Source organism: Corvus cornix, chromosome 7 (assembly GCF_000738735.6).
Source record: "Corvus cornix cornix isolate S_Up_H32 chromosome 7, ASM73873v5, whole genome shotgun sequence".
Lineage (NCBI taxonomy): Eukaryota > Metazoa > Chordata > Aves > Passeriformes > Corvidae > Corvus > Corvus cornix.
The window spans coordinates 23491056-23517419 of NC_046337.1; the positions used below are offsets into that span (position 1 = coordinate 23491056).

A 26364-nucleotide genomic window follows, 5' to 3' on the forward strand; every position below is an offset into this window, starting at 1 on the left:
TTTTGTCAGGTTTTTGGTAATACTGTAAATGAGAATATAAGCAAAGCATATCAGTATAACAGTCCTCACTTTTTAGACACAGCAAATTAAGGAGTAGAATTCCCTTGAGAGTACACAATGATGCCCATCAATCTGATTAAATGTAAATTAATATGAACAACACATACTTGTTTAGTGCCTGTAGGAGACAGAGTATTGCTTCTTTTCTCAGCAATGCTTTCTGAATTTGCAAGCAATTCACCTGATGCCATCTGAAAGAAAAATGTTTTAAAATTCCACTTTTTTCGTCATTAAGACTTTAATGATTCAACAAATAATCATGATTTTCACCCTTATTTAGTGCAAATTCTGAGCCATGAGGTTTCTCTCATAGAATATTACTTATAAATCAAATACTTTCATAACTTGTATCTAGTCATCATAGGAACTCTAGGGCTTTGGGAATAGTAACAACAGTCTCCACTATTACTTCCTATATGCCCTTAAGTTTTATTTTTAAAGGAGAGAGCAGAATGTACTCTTTTTTCAGGAAGGGGGAATGGTCACAAAGAGGACCTCTACATTAATAGGACCAAAGGAAAATCAGTAAAAGGTTAAGAAAGGAATACTATTTCAGAAAAGAAAAGGAGATATACAGGCATGTAAAAAATGCTAAAAAATAAAAATTCATGAGGAAGAGTATGTGGATTGGATAGCAGGAAAAGGGCTAACTGAAAATAACTGAAAAACAATCAACCAAGATTACACTGGTAACACCCATCCCAATGGAGGCTCTAAGACTGAAAAGCAAAGAACTTTTTAGCAATACACAAAGCCTTTTTAGAAACAGAGTTCTAGTTATTAAAAAATGCAAATAACTGAACTAACCTGCTGCTTTTGCTCCACTTCTTTGTCTTTAGCAGTCTCACATGCTTCTTGACCTTTTCTTTCCTCTTTTTTAACAGTAATCAACTCTTCAGAAAATCCAACTTTCTGCCATGTAAAGAGAAAATTAATTAAGTTTATAAATAATAGAAGGTAGCAATTGTTAGCTACACACTGACTTATGCTCTGTACAACGGAGTAAAAACCAAACTGAAATCTTATCTAAAATCTGTCATCAGCACAGGTGTTAATTGCTTATGGGAAAAAAAATGCAGCAAAACCCGATTAATTCATTCTCGGACAAGCAATGACAACATTTTCCAAAGCGGATGGGATCTTTTCTGAGGCAGGGAAACTATAGAAGACTACAATTCTTCAGTATATAAGACTGAAGAATTCCAGTGGCTAGTCAAGAATCTGAGGAATATTAACCAATTTGTACACAGGCTCAGCAAGGAGGAATAAAGGATTAAGAAAGTAACATAGTTATGAGAAAAAAAGAGAATAAACCACAAATTCAGAAAAATATCAGGATTTCAGGAAAACAGTTCTAGAGAGGAAAGAAACATCTGTGAGTCTCTATAATCAAATTTTTCTAAAAGGTGGAAAGGGAAGAATGTGATCTAAGCATAAAACATAGCATAACAGAAACCTGGACAACCATAATGTATTTTATGAAGACTTGATAAATCCTTCAAAACAGTTGTGGAAGAATCCCACAGATTTCAAAGAACATAAGAGTCGCATGAGATAAAGAAAGCCAAAAGCTTTATAGTTACAGTTTTGTGTCTTTCACATCTTTAGCTGCCCAGCCAAAAGTTACAGTCTTAAACAAGTTTCTCATAAGAAAGTGTTGCATTATTAATCTTCCATTCTAGCATTAAACAAGTGAAAAATTCCATGTAATTTTTTCAATCAGTTTTTTTACCTAGGAAGGAAAAATAGTCTTTAATTTTGCACTTGAAAGAATCAAAGTTTTTTCTGGCATTCAGCAGCAATGTAAAATTAGGAAAGGTTATGCAATACATTTCCACTTAATTTGTCATGCCTTAAAAATGACATGAAATGAAACTCAATTTATAGTCATGGCATTCCATACAGATGGCACATGTCTGTTTAGATAGTTTGCTGAATTATTTATTCTTCATAAGATTGAATATAGTCTGGAAATGTTCAATAAGAATATTAGGTTTTAAATCTCAGAATAGTGCATATTGTAAAAAAAAAAAAAACCAACCCAAAACAACTTTCCTTTTAATAAAGTTGCAGAATTGTTGTGCAAGAAATTCAATGATTTTATGGAAATTAGTCAAAATAAGGTAGTAAAAATAGTTTGAAATTCCATTTGTCTTGAAAAGATCATACAATGTTGAGCTAGCAGAAAAGATGAAAGGTTCAAGCCCTGTTCTGACAGAACCTGGGAGTACTGTCCTGCACACAATAGTGTTTATGTGATACATGGACAGGGAGGAGAACATAGAAAAACCAAATAGGCATTTATGTTGAGGTTTCTATATGGTCACAGTGCAAGACAAAGCCTTCTTTCCATTCACATAATGACCTTTGGAATTCATTTATATTTTTGGCATCTCTTACAGCTTTTAAGTGTATTAATGCATAATTTGAGTGTTTGTCAACTTTATAGTATAATTCCATCAAAGAAAAGTGAAACAGCATTCAGTATCAACAAAAGTAGGATATTTAAGCATCTTAATTTTACCACCTTCTCAGAAGAATTAACTCATCAGCTGCTGCTGCATGCAGGAGATTTTTCATATATTACTTAGAGAATGGAGAGGGGTCAGTAGACAGTCTTCATTATCTACCTCTATCACCTGTCTTCCATAATTCCTCCTCAGTTAATATGTTATATTGAATTACACCTACAGCAGTTTATCAGAACATGAAACTAAAAATGCTGTTGTCTTTAATATTTATGTAAAAGCAAGGCTTTTCTACCTCAAATTACTTTAGTTTTAACACAACTTGGTTTTCAGGATGTCTTTTCCAAGAGGAGCCAAGTGAGATTGTTTGGCATTTTGTAGATCTAGCAGTTGCCTATTACAATATCAAAGGAAGAAGAATTATGAAAAAAAAAATTGTCTAGATACTCAAAGAATATTTGACAATTTCTCCTAAACATTGCTTGAAAGGAGTAACAGTTCCGAAAAAAGCAAAGAAAAAGAAACTTAGAAGAAATATTTAGTACCCAAAACAAGTATGTCTTCATTGATTCATTACAATCATTACCTAAGGTAACAGAAAAGTGAACAATTAAGAAGTATTTCACACTACCATAGATGATCCTCAGTTAAAAGCACTGATTCAGTCACTAAGCATGATAAATCGATGTAGATGCAATACATTCTCCAGTTTAAAAAAAAATACCTTTATCTCCTTAAGTTCTCTCAGAGCTCTACACAAGCCATCAACAGAATTCATGATTTCTTTGTACTTTAATAGAGTTTTTTCAACATACTTCTTTCCTTCTTCAATACCTACAAAGACAGAACAGCATGAATGTAGAACAAAATGCCTCAAACATACATGCAACAATCAGTGTAATTTGTAACCCCAAGGTACTACAATAATCATATTTTTTCTGTGTTTTGTTTTGCTGGAGGAATTCTCTGATTCACAGTAATATGCTTTCTCACATCTTAGTAGCTTACTTGAGATGAGTCCTCATAGTTTCTGCAGGTCTTCTCTCTGGTTAGTAGTACTACTTTAAAAAAAGCTGACCTCGTCAAGTGTCCCCTAAACTAGTTGCCACGTTATGAAACTAGGAGGCACTTAGATCCCTGTTACAAGAAACACAAAACAAAGGCAGGATGCAGAAGCTTTTTCTCATGTAATGACTTAACACCACGCAACTTTTTCATGGTGTTCCTAATCAGCTGTTTTCAAAAATCCATTCTGTCCTCTCCTTGCCTGCAGATAGGAATGTTTAAAATATTGAGAAGTCTTAAAAAAATAAAAAAAGAGAAAGAAGAAAAAAGAAGTGATCTGTGCTCTCTAAATAGTCTTTCCAGCACTAAATTAAGAAGAATTTAAAAGCCCAGTTTGAATCTTGAAATTTTTTCAGCTTTACTACTTGAATTGATAGGCTACACTAAATCCCCACACATTTGGACAAAATAACTTCAAAATGCACATAAAAAACTAAAAGTGGGGAAAAAGAAAAAAGGAAAATATGAAGTTTTTTGACTTTGTGGTTTTTTGGTCAGCAATGTTCCAAATCACTACAATTGCAAACACAGTATCTAAATAGCAGTCTACATTATTTGCTAATAAAAATTTGGCAAACAAATCCTACCAGTTATTCACAGTGTGAAGGTGAAAAATAAATTCAGCATTATAATATCCTCTGTCTTGCCTGTTATGAGAGAGCTTACCTGTTATGAGAGAGCTTAAGCCATGAAGTCTTAACTCCAAGCTCATGAATATTACAAGGACATTTTTATTTCAAGGTGAACTCAGGCTGTATACAGAAAACTAAGTAAATGCCAGACTGCTGAGTACTTTCATATTCTTGTTTTTTGTAAATATTTGTTCTGAAATCCTTCACCTCTTCAAAACAATACTTTAAAACATTAATTTTTTTAAATTCATCTGATTTTTTTCTTCAATGAACAAACCAAGGAATCTGCTTACTTCTGTCCCAAGTTACTGTATTTTGTCCCCACAGTACATTACCAGATATCTCCTCACCATATAACTGTCTAGCAAGATCCATAATCTGCTGAATTTTTTCTTCCTGTTGAGGCACTGTAGGTTCAATAAATTTATTGAATTGCTTATAGAGAGTCTCTATTGCTTCTCTTGTTTTGCATTCTGCAGAGTAGTTGCCAACTCTAATCACTGTTGCGCTCACATCTTCAAACCAAAATTGACACTGAGGGATAAAAAACCTGCATTGTAATGAATCACTGTCTGCAGTTCAAGATGTTGTAGAATAGACTGGATTATTCTTAGACTTTCCATAATCAGTGGCATACAGTATGTCTTAAGTATTCTGACTTAAATTTAACCTGAAAAACACTTGTTAATTACTAATGGTGCTTCAAGTATTAATAGCTGTTAAATTTTCATTAAACACTAGTCCCATGCTCGTCTTACAAGCATGGTGAGGTTATTATTTAACGGTTCTGCAAAAACATGTTTTATTTCTGAGTTCTTTCCGCCATGTAAATCAATTGACTAATTTCAAAAACTTCATATTATGGCCTCAATTATAGCTGTGTAAGGGCAGAAGGGTTCTTTAAATTTTACATTTTAGCAGAGAGGTGTCAGCAACCACTAAAGTCACCAGGAATATTTCTACTGACAAGAATGGGCTTTAGAACATACCCATAATAAACACCTTTGGTTAAGAATACTCCAAACAGTCTTAAATTTTACCTCTAGGAAATAATCTATTTCTGTTAAATAAGTGGGGAGTTTGAAAATATAAATCTTCAACAAATACCAACAAATTGTTTTGCTAATGGTATATGCAAGAACATATTGATCAGGTCACTGGGCACTGAAAACATCTCTTTAGCAAAACTTTAGTATTGTGATTCATCATTAAGGGAATTTGTCATACACTTAGATCTCTTTGGAGATAAGAGCAGTGTTATTTCTAAATATAAACAGTGATGACCAGAATGAGCTTGCCCCACGGCAAGAGCACCAACAAAATACGGCAAGAAGGAAAATACTGTTACAATACTGTTACAAACCTTTTTTCTTTAAAAAAAGACAATGCATGAGACAGTCCTCAGACACATTAAAATAAAGTTATGAAAGTGTCCAATAAGACAGACTGCAGTTCAGAAAAAAATTATAGATATATTTAACAACTTAGTCTGTTAAAAAAATATTCTTCTGGTAAGGAACTGAGTATTTTACATTTCAGTTCATCATTACATAAACCACAGTGGTAACTCATAGTTTGTCAGCTATCAAAGAGGACTTCGTGGCACTTTCTGTATTGTCTCAGAGCTTACTTAGAGAAAATGAGCTCATGGGTATGATCACACACATGCTGAATGACTATGAAAGTCATGTGGAGGTGGAGACCCCAGTTGCATGAATATGGTGACGTTGCACATTTATTTCCCCCTGTCACTGCAAATTTAGGAAGAAATAATAAAAAAAAAAAATTTTTTACCAACTTATTATTTTTGGAAGCTACAGATTAACCTTGAGGCAGTTAAATCACTTTTGTCTATCCCTGTCCTGGCTCATTATTACAGCCACCGTGGGGGTCTCAGGTTTACTAGTACCTCTTTCATCATCTGTTGCAGATGCTCCATGAGATCCAGATTTTGCTTGTAATCTTCCACAACCATGTTAAAATCATTCAGCTGTTTTTGTAAGTCACTGATTGAGCCCAAGAGAACTCTAACTTTAGCATTAGGTTCATTTGCAAAAAGGTCAATGACTTTCTTCTCTAAATTATCCATCTTCTTTTTAAGAATCTGTTTAAAAGACATTGCAATATTAAATACCACAACAAAATGTTTCTATTTTTAGAAGTTTAATATAAAAAGCAGGGGAAAACCATACAAACATATTATTGTCCTTTGTTTTAAAAATTATAAGCTGCTCTTTCAAAAATCAAAGGAAACTGGAGGACCTCTGCAATGCTGACTAAAATCGATATAAATTAAATTTATTAAATGTATAATTGAGCTAATTTTTTCAGTTTAAAAATAAACAAATATCTGCAGTAATAAAACATGGTCATGCATGACTTGCAACTAAAAAGACCATTGAAAGAATATTTTCTGGTGAATGTGAAAAATGGGTGAAGCTAGCAGGGTTCTAAGGTGCAAATGAGCATGATCAACTCCAGGCAATGAATACAGCCAAAGGTTGTAACGAAAAGGTTCATCTTATGTGAAGAAATGAGAAAGACAAGAAAGTAGCTTCATGCCAGAGATGATTATTTTGGGGTTTTTTAAGGAGAAGAAAGACTAGGTCACACGTATTGTGAAGTAATAGAGGCAAGAAGAATAAAAGATTAAACAGAAAAATAATGGTGGATAAAAGGAGTGAAGTCAGGAATTGAGTCAACATAATTTCACTGAAGTAAGTGGAAAAGTAACAGGAATAGAACAATGAAAAATGTCTCAGGCAATGACAGACAGGAAGGATATAATGATGAGTAAGAGAAGTGCACAATAAATTTTGTGATGTGCCAATCTCCTGCGATGGGCTTGGCATAGGCCGCGTAATTCAACAGGTGAAGCTTTTACTAAGCCTAGAATTTCTATTACCTGTATTTTCTCTGCATATGTATCAACTTGCTGAATCTGTATTCTAAGCACTTTCATATTTCGAGCTTTTTCAGTTTTCTTCATATAGTTAAACTTCAAATTGTTGAATTTCTTTTTGAGATCCTTAAATGATTCTCTGAGCTGTAACAGAGTAAGCTCTTTGTTAGTAAAAAATGACACATCACACATCAATTTAGGTTTTTTCAAGAGCTGTTAAACGAACAATTTGAACACTTAAAATTTAATACAGAAATTAGTAATACTAGGCCATCTCATAAAGCATCCTTTGCTCCTCAGAATTTCTTTACAGTAATGGAAACTCGTAATCCTGCTAAATCAGTATTTTTGCTTTCTGGATGCAGAATACTGTTTCCAGAATGACTGGGGCTAAAAAAGGGTTTGGACAAGGGATGAGATCATTGCTCAGACAACCTATGAAAAAAATCTTGTCCAGGATCTTCCACTGATTTTAACTGGAGGTAGATGCCCTTCACATCCTTCAGTCCATTTAGTAGAAATGGTAGTCATGTAAATGTATACCCATACTTAGTTTCCAAAAAACCAGTTTTACTGGGCCTGGGCAAGTAGATTTGGTTTTATTCATATTACTCTTGTCCTACAATAAAACATTTACTTTATGTCGGGTTGTTTTTTGGTTGGTGTATCGTCCCATTCCCTACCCCTTTTTCAAAAGTCCTGCTTCCTAAAAGAAGTTACGTATGGGCTTAATTTTATACACTCTGCTAGTCCAAGCATCTTAGTACAATCACTCACAGCATACAAAGAGGAATACAGCTCTTTGCAGGATCAAGAGGTAGACTGTATGAACACCTGACTTGCAAATAACTATGCTCTGAATATGGCAGCAGAGAGATTGTGCCTAACAGACACAGAAAGCCTCACCTAACTACTGCTAGTAGGCTCGGTACTGTGTGAGAATACTTTTGCCAGTCAGCACTGATGTGGTGCAGCAAGCCCAACATTAGGGAAAATTATTCTTATGATAACATAAATTAAACTCAACTAAGTAGGTCCAATTATGAAGTGTCCATGACTTTGAAGACTTTTCAGATGAACTCATATCAGCTAGCTACTATTAAATCTAGTTACATTAAATTTGTTCTAAAACTCTTTTTTTAATTAGATGGAATATAGCTACACAATATTTTACTATATTTTCTTTAATCTACAGAAAATATTATAAAGAGTCAGAAGGATAGGAATGACACTGATGAAGCTCTAGAAATCTGCAATTTCATTTACATACATATGGATCAGATGCATTCCAATTTACCAGAAAGAGTTTAATACATATCAAAAAGAAGAGTCATATATGATGAACATAAATTTAAACCCAGTGTTTATTTACCATGAGAACTAGTCATAATATAGGGTTGTTATATTCTTTAATTTTTGTTTTCAAGTGACAGTTATGTTTACTTTAATATTGTCTTACATGTGGGCCTTTAATAAACGAGATGTCATTTTTTTTCATTATCAATGTTATATAAATAAGCATATCAAAACCAGTTAGATAAATTATTGTTAAAGGGCTATGAAATTTTTAAGCATAGTTTTCTTTATATTTTTTCTCTGAAAGCTATGCAACCAATTTTATTTACAACTTTTAAAAGTCCTTTCAGATATTACTGTTACTTTTTAATTTCTTTAAGCAAGAGATACAAGAATCAGACAAGCAAAGAACCTACTTAAAATTGGTACTATTTTAATTACCTTGCAATTCCATGATCATATTTTCAAGTTATTTGTAATTAATTCATAACATTTGAAATGGAAGACTATAAAAATGACCAAAATATTGATTTTAAGAATTTTAAAACCTTTACATCAACAATATTTTGCTTTTAGGATAGTATAATAATAGTAATAATAATAATAATAATAATAAATTAATTATGTAAACTTATATTTATTTAAAGACACTGATGTAAAGGAATGCAGAAGTTCTAACGCTTTAGGATATGTTACTCCAGACACATAGATGAAAAGAACTTACTTAATTATTGTTAACAAGTTCATGTCACATCCACAATTTGATATTTAAATATGTATATGAGGATTTTTTAATATTAAAAAGTCCTACAGACTTAGCCCTGCCCCCCTCCTCCTTCCTGCCAAAGAATCCGGGGAGTAATGAAGGCTTATTTTGCAGCTACTGTTATTGGAACTGCTAACAATCAATCATTATTATTATTATATACTAAAGTTAATCCATCAAGGGATATATTTTTCATTTTCATTTCATGTAGTGGGATGTTGCTGCATTATTTCAGCAGTGAATAAACAGATGGTGCTCACTCAGTGTAATGGAAAGGAAGGGAATTCTATCACTGGCCCCGTGATCTCCAATTAATTTAAGCTCTTTATCCCACCTAAGTACGCGGAATAATAAAGTCTATCTAAAAGCCCTCTGTTAATGTAAACACTTCTGCAGAACAATTTTATTCAGAATACAAGAGTCTTATTTGCTGCTTCAATTTTGTAGGGAACAAAAGATGAACAAGAGTTTTAGTTTATTTCACTAGTTTGTGCTCATGTAGTCTAATAGTGATAATTTATAAGGCCAGAGGCTCTCCCCATAGCAGTATGTGAAATTAGATCTCCTTGTTTCAGATATGATGGCTCATGTGTCAAAGGTCTGCAGCTGCTGTCACTCTTCTCTTTTAGCCTCAGTGGAAAAACCAGATCCAGCTCTGACTTGTACATCAGACTGCATGTGCACAACTCCTGTTATCATCAGCAATTGCACCAAGCACAATGTATGGCCTCCAATTTTTAGGAATCTAAACATATCTCAGTTTTGCAAGATGAAAGGAGGAATAATAAAGGGATTATGTATCCAAATATGCTTCAGTGACTTCAGCCCACTGCTTTACTGGAACTCTGTACATTGCCTATTGTGTCATAGTCTTTAATCAGGCAACTGTTCCTAACTATAGTTGCCCTGTCATGGGTGGAGAATGATAGTGGAGGAGATGGGTTTAAGTATCGATTGCTTCAGTTTATCGTAGGACCATAAAATAAATGGAAAAATCAAATTTAAAAGATTCTTTAAACATGTTTTTGTTAGCAGTAGCATTCCAGTAAATGTTTGATTCCTGTGGGAGCCACTCTAGAAGGAACTTCAATGTTGTTAATCTCTTACCTTTCCCTTTCTATTCATATACAAAACTTCTAGTAGCAGCAATAATCAAAACACCCCATAAAAGCAGGTTGCTGAAAATAAATTTTCAAAGTGACAAAGATTAAGAAACAGTCAAACAAAAAGTGGAAAGAAAAGGTGCTGGTCAAGTCATTAATGACTACTTTACTCCTGGGGAAACAATCAAAAGAAATTACAAGGTGAGAAATGTGGCTACATATCGGTTCCTACTGACTTGTGAATAAAAATAGCTCATTACCATTTATGGTTAAAATCCATATTTCCAGTCATACCTTTCCATAAATCTATAAGTAATGACATGGTGAAGAAGAAATGAGATGGCTGGGAAAAGCTGTGAACATACTTCAGGATCTGCTGCAAGTTTTATGCAGACATGCATAATGTTATTTGTAAAGTGATCACCTAAAGAAAAGGTTTTTTCATCGCAAAAGCTATCATGTGTAATTAATTGTGTCGTTTCTAATCCCCTGAAAAGATCCATTATAGCATTACTATGTCCAGCATATCAGAGTACCCGAGGCTGAGCTCACCAACAACTGCAGTGTAACACAGTGGAGGTGCGGCTCTTCAGAGGCTGCTACCCAAACCAGCTAGTGAAGCAAGAAGCCCAAACTGGCAAATTCAGATCCCAAAGATGAGCTCCCCTTATACTTCTCCAAGATGTAGAGGACATAAATATTTATTTTTGCCTTTTCAAATTCTCTCTAAATTAGAGAGGGCACAGAAAAGGCAGGCATTTTACTCTTCTCTCCTCCAAGGCTGTCTCAAAATTCATGCTACAGATTCTTGGCTGTAAATTTCAGTATTTGTTTCCTTGTTTCTTATAGAAGCACCAATGTTACAAACAAAGGGAACTTGCTAAGTCCTCTAAGGATCTCTTCAAACACTGAGTCCTAAACACCAAATCCCTCATTCACATGCTGTATTTACACACTTAAATTAATCACATCAAACATAAATAATGTAAGTATTTACAGCAGAATCACAAATATTTTCAGTCAGCTTTAAAGTTTGCTCTGTAAACTGGTAAATCACTACTAAATTATCTGGTTGGCTGTTTACTATATGACAGCCATGAACAGCTGCTGCTTGCTGCTGGTATATGAAATACTTATTTGCTTAGGCACAGTAGAGAGTAAATAAATTGTTAAGTTCAGACAGATCTGCTACATACTAGCAATATTCAATTCCTGATGATAAAATTGACAGAATTTAAGATACTGAAGGTAATACTCATAGATAGTATTCTTGAGGTATTCTGGTGTCTGGTTTCTTGATCACTGAACAAAATTAGTTATAAATACTTAATGAAAAAAAAAAAGCAAGAAAATGGCAGTATATTAATGCATATACAGGTACATTAGCCAAATATTTGTTTAGGAAATACCTTCATCTTCTATGCTATTCTACAATAGAAAAGGAACTTAAAGAAAAAGGTATCCACATGCCAAATTAGTATATTTCTGTTAGTTTATGTTCAAGATTTAAATAGGTTTGAGAATTACAGGTTTTAACTTATCAACATTACTTTCCCAACTGAAACAGAAAAAAAAAAAAAAAAACCAAAAACAACCAATAGTGAATACTGTAATTGCTATGCAGTTATTTTACAGAGAGTATCCAATAACTACCAGAAGACAAAAGATACATTTTGCTGTATGAGTAACCCACCACTGATGTGACCTTTTATTTACATTTGAGAGACAGAAGATTGGCTTTTCCCTCTACTTTCTGCTTTCCCTTGTAGTCTAACAAGCAACAAAAATAGAAAAATAATTCTTCTTAGAAGGGAGCCACATTCTCTTGCCCTCATTATGTAATCCCAGAACCAAAGGACAGAAACAAAGATTCTTTTATTTAACAGTGTGTCTGAATATGGCCAGCCTTATACAGACTTCCTTTTCTTCAGCAAATTTGAGGGGTTTTCAATAAAAACCTAGAACATTTTATTTCAAACCTCAGATAGTCTGATTCTGCCATGACACTGTGAAGTACAATGGGACTTCTTGTTTAGATACTTCATACTTCACCCTCTTCTACAGCATGGTTCCCTCTGCCAGAGTGCTTCTCCTAACCTCGTGCTCTTCCTGCTACCTCTTACCATAAGACAAAGAGTTACAGAAGACCAACATGAAACACTCAGCTTGTAACTAGAAGTGTAACTGATATTCAAAGAAACCTTTTTATGAAAATATTTTTTCAATTTCAAATTATCTTTTCGTGAAAACGGATACTTTTCACAAACACACAAAATAATTTTTAAAAGAAAACCCAAACAACAATTTTCTCATTAAAAATAGTTGGGACAAAAATCTCAGTCACCTCATCTTTGGTGATTTTCACAAAATATAGTCTGTCTTTACTCAGGTGTAGATTTACCTAGCAAAAGATAAAAATAAGAATATATAACTTTCAGTGTCCTGTATTTTTACCACCTCTGCTTCATGCTACAGGGAACATTAATGTGAAATCTTCCAGCTCAGAATCCAGATTCTGTACTTCACAGATGCAGAGGAATACAATCTACAGAACATCAAGTACAGAGTCCATCAGCCTCTTATTTTAATGGATCACTCTGGGAAAGTTAATTCTTTGAGAGGTTTTTCCTAAACCCATTTTTGCAGAGACATCTAAGGAATGCAACATGCTAATTTGTGGATGCATTTGTATTTGGCCTACCAAGATGTTAAGTTGATAATCATATTAACTGAGGAATTATTCCTAACCTAAGTTCCATAATGCTAAATTCTAGTCTCTTGTGCCAATGAACATTTCCTTTCCTCCTAGCAGTTTTTTAAGCATCATATCTTGTGTTTCTGAAAAACTGTTAGTACTAGCTTATTCTGAACTTTTCATTAAAATATTGAAAGTTCTTTCCAACAGCCTTACAATGGCAATATATATAAATTCTACTTCTGTTTGAAACTTTAGCTTCATAAGAAAAAGGCGTGACGATTCATGTTTCAGATGAAGCTGACTGAGCTGAAGGCCAAAGAAAATACAGCTGCTCTACTTCGACTCCTCTTGGTACTGTGCAAGCATTTTATTGCCAGTCCAACTACTTGATAGAATCCTGAACAGCAGAGCCGTGAACCACAGATTACTGTTGCTGCTGCATAGATCCAAGGTTGCTGCTAAAATGAAAGTCTGTTTTTCTGTATACATATGAAGCATTTAGAGAAATGGTAAACAGTAATGTATATTATAGAACACAACACCTCTTTTAACAGCCATTCAGTGTGTTGGGATTTATCCCATTTACCTCATTTATATCCTCTTGAGTGGTGCAGTGTTGGAAATACTGTGACAGTTCTTCCTCATACTTATCAGCTCTGGAGCTCCAGTTTATGCTATCACACTCAAATCTAGCAAGTTCTTGCTTCAGATTCTTTACAGAAACATTCAAGCAATTCTAATGAGGAAAGAGACAAAGAAATTTATCAGTCTCGGGAAATGTATTGATTTAACCAATCCAGAATGAAAATCATTGAGGCAGAACATGCACAGTCAGCCACAATGGGCTAGAGTAAACTATTAAATCTTCACAGGAAGGACAGCAAGGACATAGCAGTTTCAGTCTGGTAATCTGGGGAGTAGTTTTGGGTCTCAGTCACAACTTAAACATGTTGTCTTCTCTGAGCAAAGAGGAAGTGACCTACTCTAGGCCTTCGCCACCTGAAGAATAGCTCCTCTCTGCCATCAATCAATTTAGGGTGTCTGAAGAGCAGACTGCCAGTATGAATAATCTAGCCAGGTCACAAGGAAAGTCTTGCTTTCTTAGTAAGTGAATGAATATAGGGTGATGAAAATTCTTCCCTGAGTAAGTAATTCCTTTCTAAAATGATATCCATCTTGTCACGCAAATCAGTCTTGAATCTGTAAGTACAATCACAAAACTGTGATTATATTTACTTTTTTTGTTCTTCTGTTTCCTTTCTTTATAGAAGAATAAATCTGCAAAGCAACCTTTACAAAGTAGCAAGATTGTAGAGATTCAAGAAATTGCCATTAAGGCCTTGAACTTCACAAAAAATACTAAAGAAAGCTATGTATTTTTCTTTTTTCCAAGCACTGATATTTTAAGATTAATTCCCTTAAAGTTCCCTCTGTATTTCTCTCAGACTAGTAATACATTTTTGCACATCTAAAATTCAGTCAGATAAGTTCACTAATCTTTCATATTTATCCTTGATTTCAAAAATTATTCTACTTATGCTCACAGGTTGCTGTACTGCAGACAAGATATCCACTCCCTGGGTAATAAGTAGATTATATAGCTGTCTAATATGTGCATGTTTCTCCTGAGAATTCACAAGGTAGGCTTTAGCCTGGTGCACATTTTCAGGGTTCCAACATATTTCAGGAATATCCAGTTCTCCTGATATTGATAGACATTCCAGCTGAAATATACAAAAACAAAAATCAGTGTGGGTTTAAAATAAAACTTAACATTTCTTCCTGACCTACCTAAACTTTTTTGAGGTGGGTTTAAGTAATTAAAATTGGGTTCAGATCTGAGTTTTAAATTTCAATGATTCATGCAGTTTTAGATCCAGGATTTTAATACTGATCACCAGGCTGATTAATGTTATTTCTTGGGCAAAAGGAAAGAAAAGCAACAGGAACTGAAACCAAAGAGAGTTTAACTACAGTGGGAAGAATGTATATTTTAAAATATTATACTCACTTCTTTTTTAATGTGATGGAATTTAACTGTCTTGCTGAAAATCTCATCATACTCTATCATTGCATCCTTTACTGTTTGATGGAAATGAATAAGCTCACTTATTCTCTCAGAATTCTCTTTCACAGGAAATTCTTTCTGGCTTGGCAATTCCAATAATTTTACCAGGTACTCAAGCTCAGCATTCAGTTGCTAACAAAAATCAAAGAAGTTACTCAATTTGCACAAATATAATTGCAATTTTTCCGTTACATTTGATGAAATAACCACCTAACAGTGGTAGATTGCCTTGGGGAGAAGTCAATGACACACACTTTAAAACCCTACATTCTGTACTTTTTGCTAGGCATGAAACCCAGCTATCGCCCAGCCTTGCATGAAAACAAGTCAAACATAATTACAGGACAACAGCAGAGTGAATTGCTAAAACTTAGAGACAGTATTCACAGGAGGTAGAAAGTTCACTATGATGTACCTCAGCCTCTGACCAGCTCTGAACTCAAAAGCATGGAGCTGATGCTCTCCTTGCACTTCCACCCCCCCCAATGCTTGTGTGTCGCATTAATACACAGCTAACACCACACGGGACATTCTCTGGACACTGAAGGCAAAATGTCTTCTCTGCTACCTTATAAACATACACAAACACTTCCTCAAACACTTCAAATCCAGACAGTGTCTGGTGTCAATGTGGATATGAATCTTTACGGGACCAAAACCAGCTTTTGATGCACCCTTCACTCCACTAGCTTGGCTCCTCACCTCATAGTGTGGTTTCATTTGGTTAAGCTTTTTCTGTAGTTCCAAAACAATTAAAAGGTCACTTCCAAGGTCAACTGGTGCTGCAAGCTGGAGAGCCTCTTGAAGAATCTCTAATCCATGGGTAGTCTAAAAGATAATCAAAAAGTTCAGCATTTCTAGCTGAAATAAACTAAAAAAAACCAACCCGAATTTAAAGTAAAATCTAAATTTGTAACAAAAACCTTCCTCAAACCAGGCACCCAAATGCTGTCAGTAAAACCCCTCTGTCACAAACCTTCTGAGTGTTAAGGGTGATAAGATATCTTTAAGACAGCATGAAAAAAAGACTCAGACACCAAGACTGCAGGACCCACAGACACATTATTTCTGTGATAACAGATGTGCTGGTGTACTGATGAGTTGCACTAGAGAAACAGCAGCTACAAGTCTAGCTGGTGTTTCTGGTTCTGCTACTAGCCCAGCTAGTGTTTCTTTTAAGGAGCACTGCACACTCTCCCTGTGCCAAGAAGGTTTCAATCCTCTTTCTGTAGGAACCTGGTTCGACTTGAGTTTAGTAACTATTAGGACACAGTTTAGTTTAGCAACTGTTAAGTCTCAAAAAATGGTGCTTTTTTTAAAAAAAAAAAAACAAACACTGCTGGTAAAGCATCGATTAAACTTCATTAAAACTTAGAATTTGAAGAGGAGACTTGGACTTGTATGCATTTGAGTAAGGGAAAAAGATTAAAAACATTTCATGTTTCTTGATGACTGACTGGCAGAACAGAGAACAGACTTTGGACAAGAATTGTATCTTGCTGATCATCACTGTTTCTTAAATAATACCTATAATGATGAGAGATTGATGAGAGAGTCACAGACAAATTAATAACGATCTAGAAATATTTGCCACAGTTGCGTTCTTCCTAGCTATTTTACTTACGATTTTTAGTTGTTCTTTAAATATCTGGCACTGTTGCTTGATGGGTTTCACTTGAGTAATTTTAAAATTCCAGATTGCCCAAAGATCAGTCAGCTCTTTCCTTTCTTTATTCAGATTAATAATGATATCCTCTGTTACTTTTATAGACTTTTCTACTTCTAATATTAAACTCTCATTTACCTGGCAAATAAACAGACAAATTTTTTTTCACACATTTTTATAAAATACAATTAAAAGCTCATAGTTTTAAACAAAGCTTAATAAAAACTCAACTATTCTAGTGTAACTTTCAAAAAAAATTCTGATACTTTTACATATGCTTTTCTCTTAATATTTTCTAGAAATAGGCACAGATTGACAGAATTGGTAAACTGAGGACATAGCCACAGCTGAAGTTTAAAACATAGAGCAGGTCAGTAATGACTGAATTATTGCTGTCTGATGGCTGTTTCACACTCAGACAAAATAAAATAATTTCTGAATAAACAGAACTACCCAAAATGGCCTTTTGGAGAAAAAATAGCAACTGGAAAACAAAGCAGGTAAAGAAAAGACCACCCCTTTGTGTCGATAAACAAAACAGCACCAAAGCACAGGAGGGCTAAAGTATTTGAATATTTGGTGTATTTTCCTCTTTCCAATAGATCTTCTATGAGAAATACCAGAAAACTGGGTAATGCCATTTCTGGTTTTCTCATTTAATTTTTTTTCATAAGAGAAGTTGTTTTTGTAAATTACTAGTATGATCCATATCTTCTGGATACTTAAAAGACAAAACCTGGGAATATCATGGGAACAGGGTAGCAGAAAATATGGTGATGACATATTTCCAGGTCTTTAGGAGAAAATCCCTGAAGATGTGTCAAGACTTCAAGTGACTTTGCCATTACTCTGACTGTCTTAGCTGTGCTTGGCTGCAATCCAGCAGGGACACAAACCTTCAGCCACACTAACAGCCTGAGCACTTTCCCTCCCTCAGTTGGTTTTTCCAGCTCACCTTACATGCTGCTGTGGGTGACCAACACCACCTCCCCCTTCTCAGCTTAGTGTGTAATTTAATTGCTCCCTAGTTTGTCCTATAAAAGCAGAAAAAACAGCTGGGTATCCAGGCTGTCTACATTAATTGGGATTACTTTAGGAGGTGTAGCTTAGGGAATGATTGCACATCTCAAAAGATTGCCTTATGAAGTGTTGTTGGAAAATTAGACAGGGATGCCTAGGCAGTGTAGCTGTTGGGCAAAATGTAAAGACACTGGGAAAGATTATCTGCAAGGAAGTAGCTCTAACAGGCATTTCTTTAGAAGAACTCATAGACCCAGTCAACAAAGACTGCCTCCCTCTTAGTGGAAGTAAAATAAACTTAATATTGTACTTTCATGTATGCTGCTTTCCAACATGAACAAAACAGATATGAGCACATATTACATTTGTATGCACAGACTGGCTCATTAAGGGTTCTGTCATTGCTAACCACAAAACTTTTTATATTACTTGTAATGCCATAAGCGCTCAAATAATACTTTCATATTCTTAAAGTATATCACAGCATTAGCCCCTTTAAAACTAGGTACTGGAGAAATCACAATCTAGGCATAGAACTAGGACTGGATCTCATCACAGGCAAATATAAAAAAATCAATATAGTTTATCAGATTATACTCACCACATTTACTAAATTAAGAAAATAGCTACCCATATTTTGGGTGGAAAAAGTTTTCTTTATAGTCTTTTGCCACTGAGTATTAGCTGACTCCATTGCAATTTTATTTTCAGCCTCCCTGTTTGTCGGTAGTGGTTCTGAATTATAGAATTCCTTCAGATTTTTAATATCATCATTCACCTTTAGAAAGACATTAAATAAATATCAAAAAACAAATCAAAACTTAAGGTGCTATAATCAGAAGTTATACAGATATGATTAATTTGAATAGCACCCTCTGAATCTTCCCCTCATTTTAAGATCTATGAGTCTCTAAAATATTTACAAACACCAAATAATAAAATAGTTTTAAATAACTTGCGAACCAGTGGATGGCAAGCAGATGGATGGCAGCAATTAGTTCAATTTCTGTCACATATCATTACATGGATTTTATGTACCAGTATATCAATGCACTGATTTTCACTGATTTGCTTAATAGGAAGTAACTGAAGTTAGCAGTAATCAGAAGTAGATGTAATACAGGTTTTTGTAGTTTATCATGCAATAAATAAATCCTATGGCTAATTTTATCTCACAGGTTCCATGCCATCCTCAGTTTCATTCTAAATATTAAAGAAAAGCTACCATATTACAGAAACTTAAAATGGAATCCAAATCAAAATGAAAATGAACCCTCCCAGTCACCATTAGCACAGCTACCAAAATTATGTTGGTATTGACTTGATTATGATTTGAGCTAGAGCTGGTTTTTATTTAATTTTTAAATTCAATTGTATTAATTAGCACATCAGTGGAAGTAGTGAAAGGCAGCAATAGAGATCTCTATGAATATATCATGTGATATTTTTAAAAGTTATATAAAGCAAATCAGTAAATTTAATATTCAGAGTACATATATGGAAGCATTTTTATCATGTATATAATGAGAGTGCACATGTGCAGAGGAAAAAATTAAAATCAATTACAATTCTTCCTACAGTGGAAGCATGCTTTTCAATTGTAAGACTTTTACAGTCTAGTCAGAGAATAAATAAGTAATCCATACCTCTACAGCTGACTGTAAAAAGGCCACATAAGTTTCTAGAATTTCTAGCTTTGAATTAATATTTTTTTCTATTTTTTTCAATTCTTTATTCAGAAAGTCAGCTCTGCTAGAAAAAGCTGCCACCTGCTCAGGTTCCAACTCTTCCATATTTTTGATGATTCCCTCAGCTGCTCTCAGTTCACATGAAGTTTCCTTTGAAGGCAGAAGCATAGGAAAAAAAAGGTATAATAACTGGAAAGGACTTGTGAATATTGATATCACATTGTTAATTTTCATTAGGATTGCTCTCTTATGTATAATTCAATTGCTTGTTTGAAGAAGAGCTCATCATGGAGATTAAATCACAGAAATACCCATTTCTTTCCTAAAAATGATAGGCGTAGTTATTAAAATAGCTATTTTGAAAGCTAGCCTATCACAATACCCAGAAAGAATAGTTATAAGAGATGTATAGTTATAAGAGGTGTATATATCTGTCAGGGCAAAGTAGACACTGCAGCAAACAAAAGCAAGACCCTGGCATGCAAAAATTTGGCAGAAAAGACACTTAAAACTATTTTAAAATCTTGACAGAACAAAAGGTTTTTCTTGCTTATCTGCTGAGCTTTTTATATTGTTAGTATGTGCTCTTCAGAATTGTTTTAAAGTGAATTTTATTTCCACAGGCACTGTACAGATCCATCCCTTGGGCTCTATAAGATCTTTCCTGAAACAAGAAAGAACTCTGCAGGAGTAACAGAGTTTTAAGTACTGAAAATACGTAGGATACTCCTAAAATACACACTGCCATGTTGTTCAGCTTAGGCTGAAATATGCACCTATGTCAAGGCTATGGAAGGAATTCAAGTGATTTTAACCCACTTTCAGATACTGCAGTGCTGCTGTGGGAGTTGGAAAGGTCCTGGATGTGACTTAAAAATAGCCTCACATGTGTTACAGAGCTGGGTGCTGCAGGGCTCTCGTCAGATGGCTGCACTCCCAACATGACCAGTGGATATCTTTACAAGCCCCTTCACAGTTTCTCTAAGTGGGAACCACTTTTTTATTTTTGCCAGTTCATCTCTTTTATTTGGCATAATAAACTACAGGAAGGTTTTTCTCTGACTCTGGATGTCTAGAGAATTATTAAACCTGGTGCTTCACATAGGAGTAGCAATCCACATTTGAAGAATCTTCCGATCAAGAGCTGGTACTAGGATCCAGAGGCACTAACAAATAACACAGTGAGATAGAGACAGTGGGGAAAAACAATGATTTAAGGACTGACTTGTAATGTTATCTGCGGTTTTGCTCATTAACTACAATTTTAAAACACACCATAGACCTGTTTTCTTTACAAGAAACTGTCAGCCTCTTACCTTATTTAGAATTACATAGAGGAAGCATCTGTTTCTAAAAGTGCTTAACATTATTGAAAGGTTTTTTTACCTTTGTTTGTTTAGCCAGTTCAAGATGTTTGTTCAAAACTCTTTCTGTCTCACACAAGTATGAGCCAATCTCCACGCCAACGGCAAGCATCGGGGCGAGTTTTTTAATTGATTGTGACACCTTCATTTGAAAGTATTATTCACATGGTTAATTTATATAAGTAGACATTATAACACCAGTATAAAATATCACTTTTTATAGAAAAAAATGAGTTAACACTTGTCTGTCGGTGTGTGGATTATGTTTCTGGGCATGGTTTACACCCAGCTGGCAACTAATACCACACAGCTGCTCCCTCACACAGACCCCCCCCCACACACACACCCCTCAACCCCAAATGGTGGGATGGAGAGAAGAAATGAAGAAAAAGTAAAATTTGTGCTTTAATATCATATATAGTCGGAGAAAGTCAGGAATTAAAATATAAAAGAAGAAAACTACTATTTCTCCAACAGGTGTGATCAAAACCCCTTCCTGTTTGGTCTCATTTTATTGACAGTGCTTTCCTTTACCCTAAATATCCATGGCTTGTGATTTCAATATGGCACAACTGCATTATAATCTAGCTATTATAGCCCTGGAAGAAATATTTTGATTCTGCTCCGTGTTTTTTGTTTTTTTCAGGAAGGACATTTAAAGCTTCTCTAACAAGGCAAGAGACCTATTTTTGTGCAGATACATGTACAGAATTTCCTTCCACTGTCACTAAGATATTATATATGCACTATGATTATAAAACAGATTATGAGGAGCACAGGCAGATGATGCCAGACATAACACACATAGTTATTATTAGACATGTGAATTCACATGTAACATTTTTCTTCAGAACTGGCTCCTAATTGAGGTTCAAACTCTGTTATATGAGGCTGAGGGACGATTGAATTTGGCACCAGATTCTTTGGGATACTTTACATATGAGGGTTGGGATGAAAAGCGTATTGTTTGGTAGGAATATAACAACAAGCACTCCTCACTGCAATAAATAATCGTGTTATGACACAAATCTCCAAGATGTCCTCTCATGCAAGGCTGGGAACAAAGTGATTAGAACAAACTGCAGACTGAAACCTTATGTTGAAGGTGAGGTCTCCATTTTAAGTAAAAATCACCTTCATAGTTTAACTTTTACCTTAAGATTCACAGCATGATAGTGACATCATTTCTATACAAATAAATTTATAGAAAAGGACCAATTTGTATTAAATTGAATTCACATTTGATTGAGAATAGTTCACTATAAACATCATGCAAATATAAAATATCAGATTGCAGACTTAATTATTCAGTCATTAAATTTGATTTTCTGGTCTACACTCTTGGTTCCTTCACACGAACCTTGCTAAAAGACTATTTTTTCAATTTGAATTTACACATGGAAACTTATTTAGGAGCTATTTGTCTATTCCATCTCTGACAAGTCATTTAAGAGGTCTGTAAAACTATATGACATTGAACAGTTTAAACAAGACTGTGATGTCCTTGATGCATCAATACCCTAATTAACAAAAATAATTTTTATAGTGAACAGAATCTAGTCTCCTTCAGATTTACTGAAAATTTGCTGTGGTTCGGTCACCATGCTTATTAACCCTCAATTTTGCCACACTTTTATTTATATTTTCAGCCACATAGAACAGAGGACAGAAGCAGTATAGGAAACCTTCTTACAGGTCACAGGACTGATTGCTCACTTCTTTTCCAAAAGAACAAGTTATAATAGTTCATTATCCAAGCAAATCCATGCTTAATTGAACATCACTGATAAAATGTTCTCGTGGAAACAGCTGAATTTTTCAGAACAGCTTTAGGTTCCTTTGTGTTGATAAGAGTATTCAGCAATCTAACTACAACTGTGCTCTCTCTAACAAACTTGTTATTATGTGGTTCAACTTTAATAGTCACTATAGTTAAATTATGGAAATACAATGCACTGTTCACAAATGCATTAAGAATGTTATTGAATGCTTCAAGAAGATGTGCTGTGATGATTATAATAATCATCACAAAGATCATCAGAATGCTGGATACCTCTCCTATGGTGATAGGCTGAGACAGCTGGGGTTTTTCAGCCTGGAGAGCAGACAACTTTGGGAAGACTTTATAGGAGACCCTTCCAGTACTTAAAGGAGCCTATAAGAAAGCTCCAGAGTGACCTGGAGTGACCAAACAAGGGTTAATGGCTCCGAACTGAAACAAGGTAGGTCTAGATTAGATAATAGGAAGAAATTCTTCACTATGAGGTTGGTAAGACACTGGCACAGGTTGCCCAGAGGAGCTGTGGCTACCCTGTCCCTAGAAGCATTCAAGGCCAGGCTGGATGGGTCTTTGAGCAACCTGGGCCAGTGGAAGTTGTCCCTGCCCATGGTGGAGGGGTTGGAACTGGATGTTCTTTAAGGTCCCTTTTAACCCAAACCATTCTGTGATTCTATGATGTACCTTGTTCAGATGACCTTCAAGTGAGGTAGTCCATTGTTGTTTCTTCAAAGCAAGTTCTTCATAATCTGGACACTGGCTGTTTAACTGATCTACTTTTTTTTGAACATATTCCATCATTTTCTGAATTCCTGCCACCCAAGAGCTAAAATGGAGAAGTAGAACTGTCATTTATTTCCTTTTTTTTTTGCTCAACATAGAGGATGACTATGATTTTAAACAAATCCAACACTTTCTTTCTTTTGATTTGTATGATGAGTAACTTACGAATTTTAAACTGTTACCCTTAGAGGAAAAATAACCAAGAGAAATATGAAAATTAATCCAAATAAAATTGATAATTAGTAAAACACAGGAATGATGTTTCCAAACAAATCATCTGTCACCAGCGCCTAAGGTAGATTTACAAGACAGTTACATTAATTCTCACAAGACACATAACCTGATTCACTGAGAAATAGCTCATTTCACTTCTCACTCTAGCTATACTATTTAAAAACTAAAATGACAAATGGAATAGCTTAAAAGAGAAAATATATGGCATACCAGTTGTACTTTTAAAAGAATGTTTTCTTTGGATTCTCAAATATTTCAGCGTTTTTACCGTAGTTGAAAAAAGAATGTTATATACATTCTAAGTCAACCTTTCCTTAAAGGTGCTGTTTCAACTGAAGAAAAAATCACACCAATTTACAAAACAATGGCTTGCCTTTGAAGTTAAAAGATAATATTAGGGAAGCAATTCAGAATTGGAATATTTGAGGCAGTCCACTTTAGACTGTAAAGAAGTTACCTCATACAATTAAGAGTTGAAGTTTTGATATAACTTCCCCCCATGCACACATTCATATCAACTTATTTACTACTTAGATTTATTCATCGTAAGAATTTTTTTAAACAGACATGTTTAAAATAAGTTTTTCAATTACTTTAGTTTCTTCAGAAACTTTTGTTAATATAGATGCTTATTCTAGGTTTCTTACTTTGTCCTCTAGTATTGAGGGAAATTTTCTTCAGATAAGGCTCAGAGTTAAATTCTGTAACCTCAAAGAAAAATATTAGTCTACATTACTAATATAAAGTATGGTGTTAGTACATAATTTGAATTTTATCCAAGAGTTTGACAAAAAGAGAACCCAAATTTTAAGTTCTTTTCAGGAAGTAGGTGATTTCAAACTTTTTAAGTTACTCTTTCAAAAACTAGAAACCTCTTCGTTTCTGCTTTAATCTTAAATTCTAAAAATGTCATTCCTCTATTTCAGTTCTCCTTAAAAAGAGGTATGTTTAAAAACAGCTACTAGCACTACTCATTTTAAAAAAGCAGTAAGAGAACAAGATTTACGGGTTTTGAAAAGGATAATACACATCTCGATAAAGCCTTTGAAAGTATCATTGGTTTGTTATGATTCAATACAGTATATTTAAACCAGCAGTAAAATAAAGACAGTTCTTATACTCATGGGCAAGCCAATTGGCTGGCAAAGTAACAAGGATTTTCTTAGTAGGCAAAACGTATTGCTTGTATTTTTTTATAATTAATACATAGAAATTTTTGCTCCTGTTTTTCTAGCTGGTTTTAATTTAAAAATATGAGAGCTTAAAAATCAGCCTTACCAATATTTTAATTGTGAAGCACTCTGGGTTTACAAGAACTTTCCTCTGTCACTTTTCTACCATCTATTCATCTTTCAATATGAATATTTTCATCATTTTCATTTATTCATTATTTCAAATAATGAATTTCATTATTTTCATATTTCAAGTTATTTCAAAGAAATGTCTTTTAGTATAAGTTTGCAACATGCCTCAAGAAGATTTGGAAGTAGGACATTATATATATAAAGAGAGGATCAGAGTCTCTTCAGAGGTACACAGCAATAGGACAAGACAAAATGCTCACAAGTTGCAGCAACAGAAGCTCTGGATAGGAGTAAGAAAAACATGTTTCCCAAAAAGAGTGCTTAAACAACAGCACAGATTGCCCAGAGAGATTGTGGAATTTCCATCCTTGGAGATAGTCAAAACTCGGTCCTGAGCAACCTAACCAGACAGGTTTTGAGCAAGGGATTGCACCAAATGACCTCCAGAGTTACCTGCCAGCTTAAATTATTCTATGATTGTAATCCTCAAGCCCATGCCTAGGAATGTTAAGTGTTTCACTTGCACAGAAGTACGAGCACTACGTGCTGAGGTGTATTGCAAATTCATTACATTCAGGCAATGAGGCCTGAAGGCAACAGGGAAAAAACTGAAAAGCCATGATATTTTGTGTTTGCTTTCTTATAAAGGGACTTATTTCTTTTTATAATGCAAGTAGACATTTTAAAGCCTGGATTTTTTCACTGTTCTTTAGAAGCAGCAAAACACATTTCTAGTTAGATTGCCTATGAAGTTTTACCTTCCCTCTCTAAATCACTGCTGCTTCAGATGTAAAGCTTTACTTTTCTTAAGATTATAATGTCTTCTAAGCAGAAATCTAACTTCTATTTATTTATAGAAAATCCTGACCAACACTTTGGCATACAGGAGATACACCTGTAGCATTACTTGGTTTTATTGAACTTTTATAAGAAATTACTAATAGGGTTGTTTTGAAAAATTCACCCCATTCTTTTTATTTCAACTGTAGATATCTTAATATACCACTGATGTCTTGGACTGTTTAAATGTTTTTTTAAAAACTCTTAACAAGGAAGAAAGAAAATTAATGACTTGCCATTTTGGAGATTCATTCTCTACTAAGGTCTTTAGCATTCCTAACATTAATTAATGCTGTGCAGACATTTTGAAACCCAACAGCTGCTTCTGTAGAGGCAATGTGTGCAGAAAATAAAGCCCTGGAGAACAGCAGCATGCATTCTGAAATTATGGCTGGTTTATAAATCAAAGTTTCACTGAGAAAAATCCCTTTCTATTATATTTCATTAAAATGTTAGGAAGCAGTAACAACAGCTGTAAAAACATTGTGTTTCCAAAACAACTTTCTACTGGAATTTTCGATTTCATCCCATTGCTAGGTTCAAGACAATTACATCTGGAGTTAATGGGTGAACGACCTTTAGATGAAATTTTTTGCAGGATCATGAGATTAATCTAAAATCATAAATCAT

The 26364-nt window shown here is 34.4% G+C and overlaps 1 protein-coding gene across 4 annotated transcripts in view; it reads right to left on the reverse strand.

The window, feature by feature from the left end:
* Positions 1-26364, reverse strand: part of CCDC141 (coiled-coil domain containing 141) — a 71254-nt gene that overhangs the window by 13509 nt on the left and 31381 nt on the right. For all 4 annotated transcript variants that reach the window (XM_019290139.3, XM_019290137.3, XM_019290138.3 and 1 more), the window contains exons 10-24: positions 23258-23399; positions 20819-20938; positions 19391-19582; positions 18346-18522; positions 16683-16862; positions 15761-15886; positions 15002-15190; positions 14535-14714; positions 13577-13726; positions 7131-7271; positions 6135-6329; positions 4576-4759; positions 3253-3362; positions 868-972; positions 168-251 (exon numbers count right to left, since the gene is read on the reverse strand). In XM_019290139.3, coding sequence (XP_019145684.1) covers positions 168-251; positions 868-972; positions 3253-3362; positions 4576-4759; positions 6135-6329; positions 7131-7271; positions 13577-13726; positions 14535-14714; positions 15002-15190; positions 15761-15886; positions 16683-16862; positions 18346-18522; positions 19391-19582; positions 20819-20938; positions 23258-23399 — 2275 coding nt within the window. The remainder of the gene's footprint in view (positions 1-167; positions 252-867; positions 973-3252; positions 3363-4575; positions 4760-6134; positions 6330-7130; positions 7272-13576; positions 13727-14534; positions 14715-15001; positions 15191-15760; positions 15887-16682; positions 16863-18345; positions 18523-19390; positions 19583-20818; positions 20939-23257; positions 23400-26364) is intronic.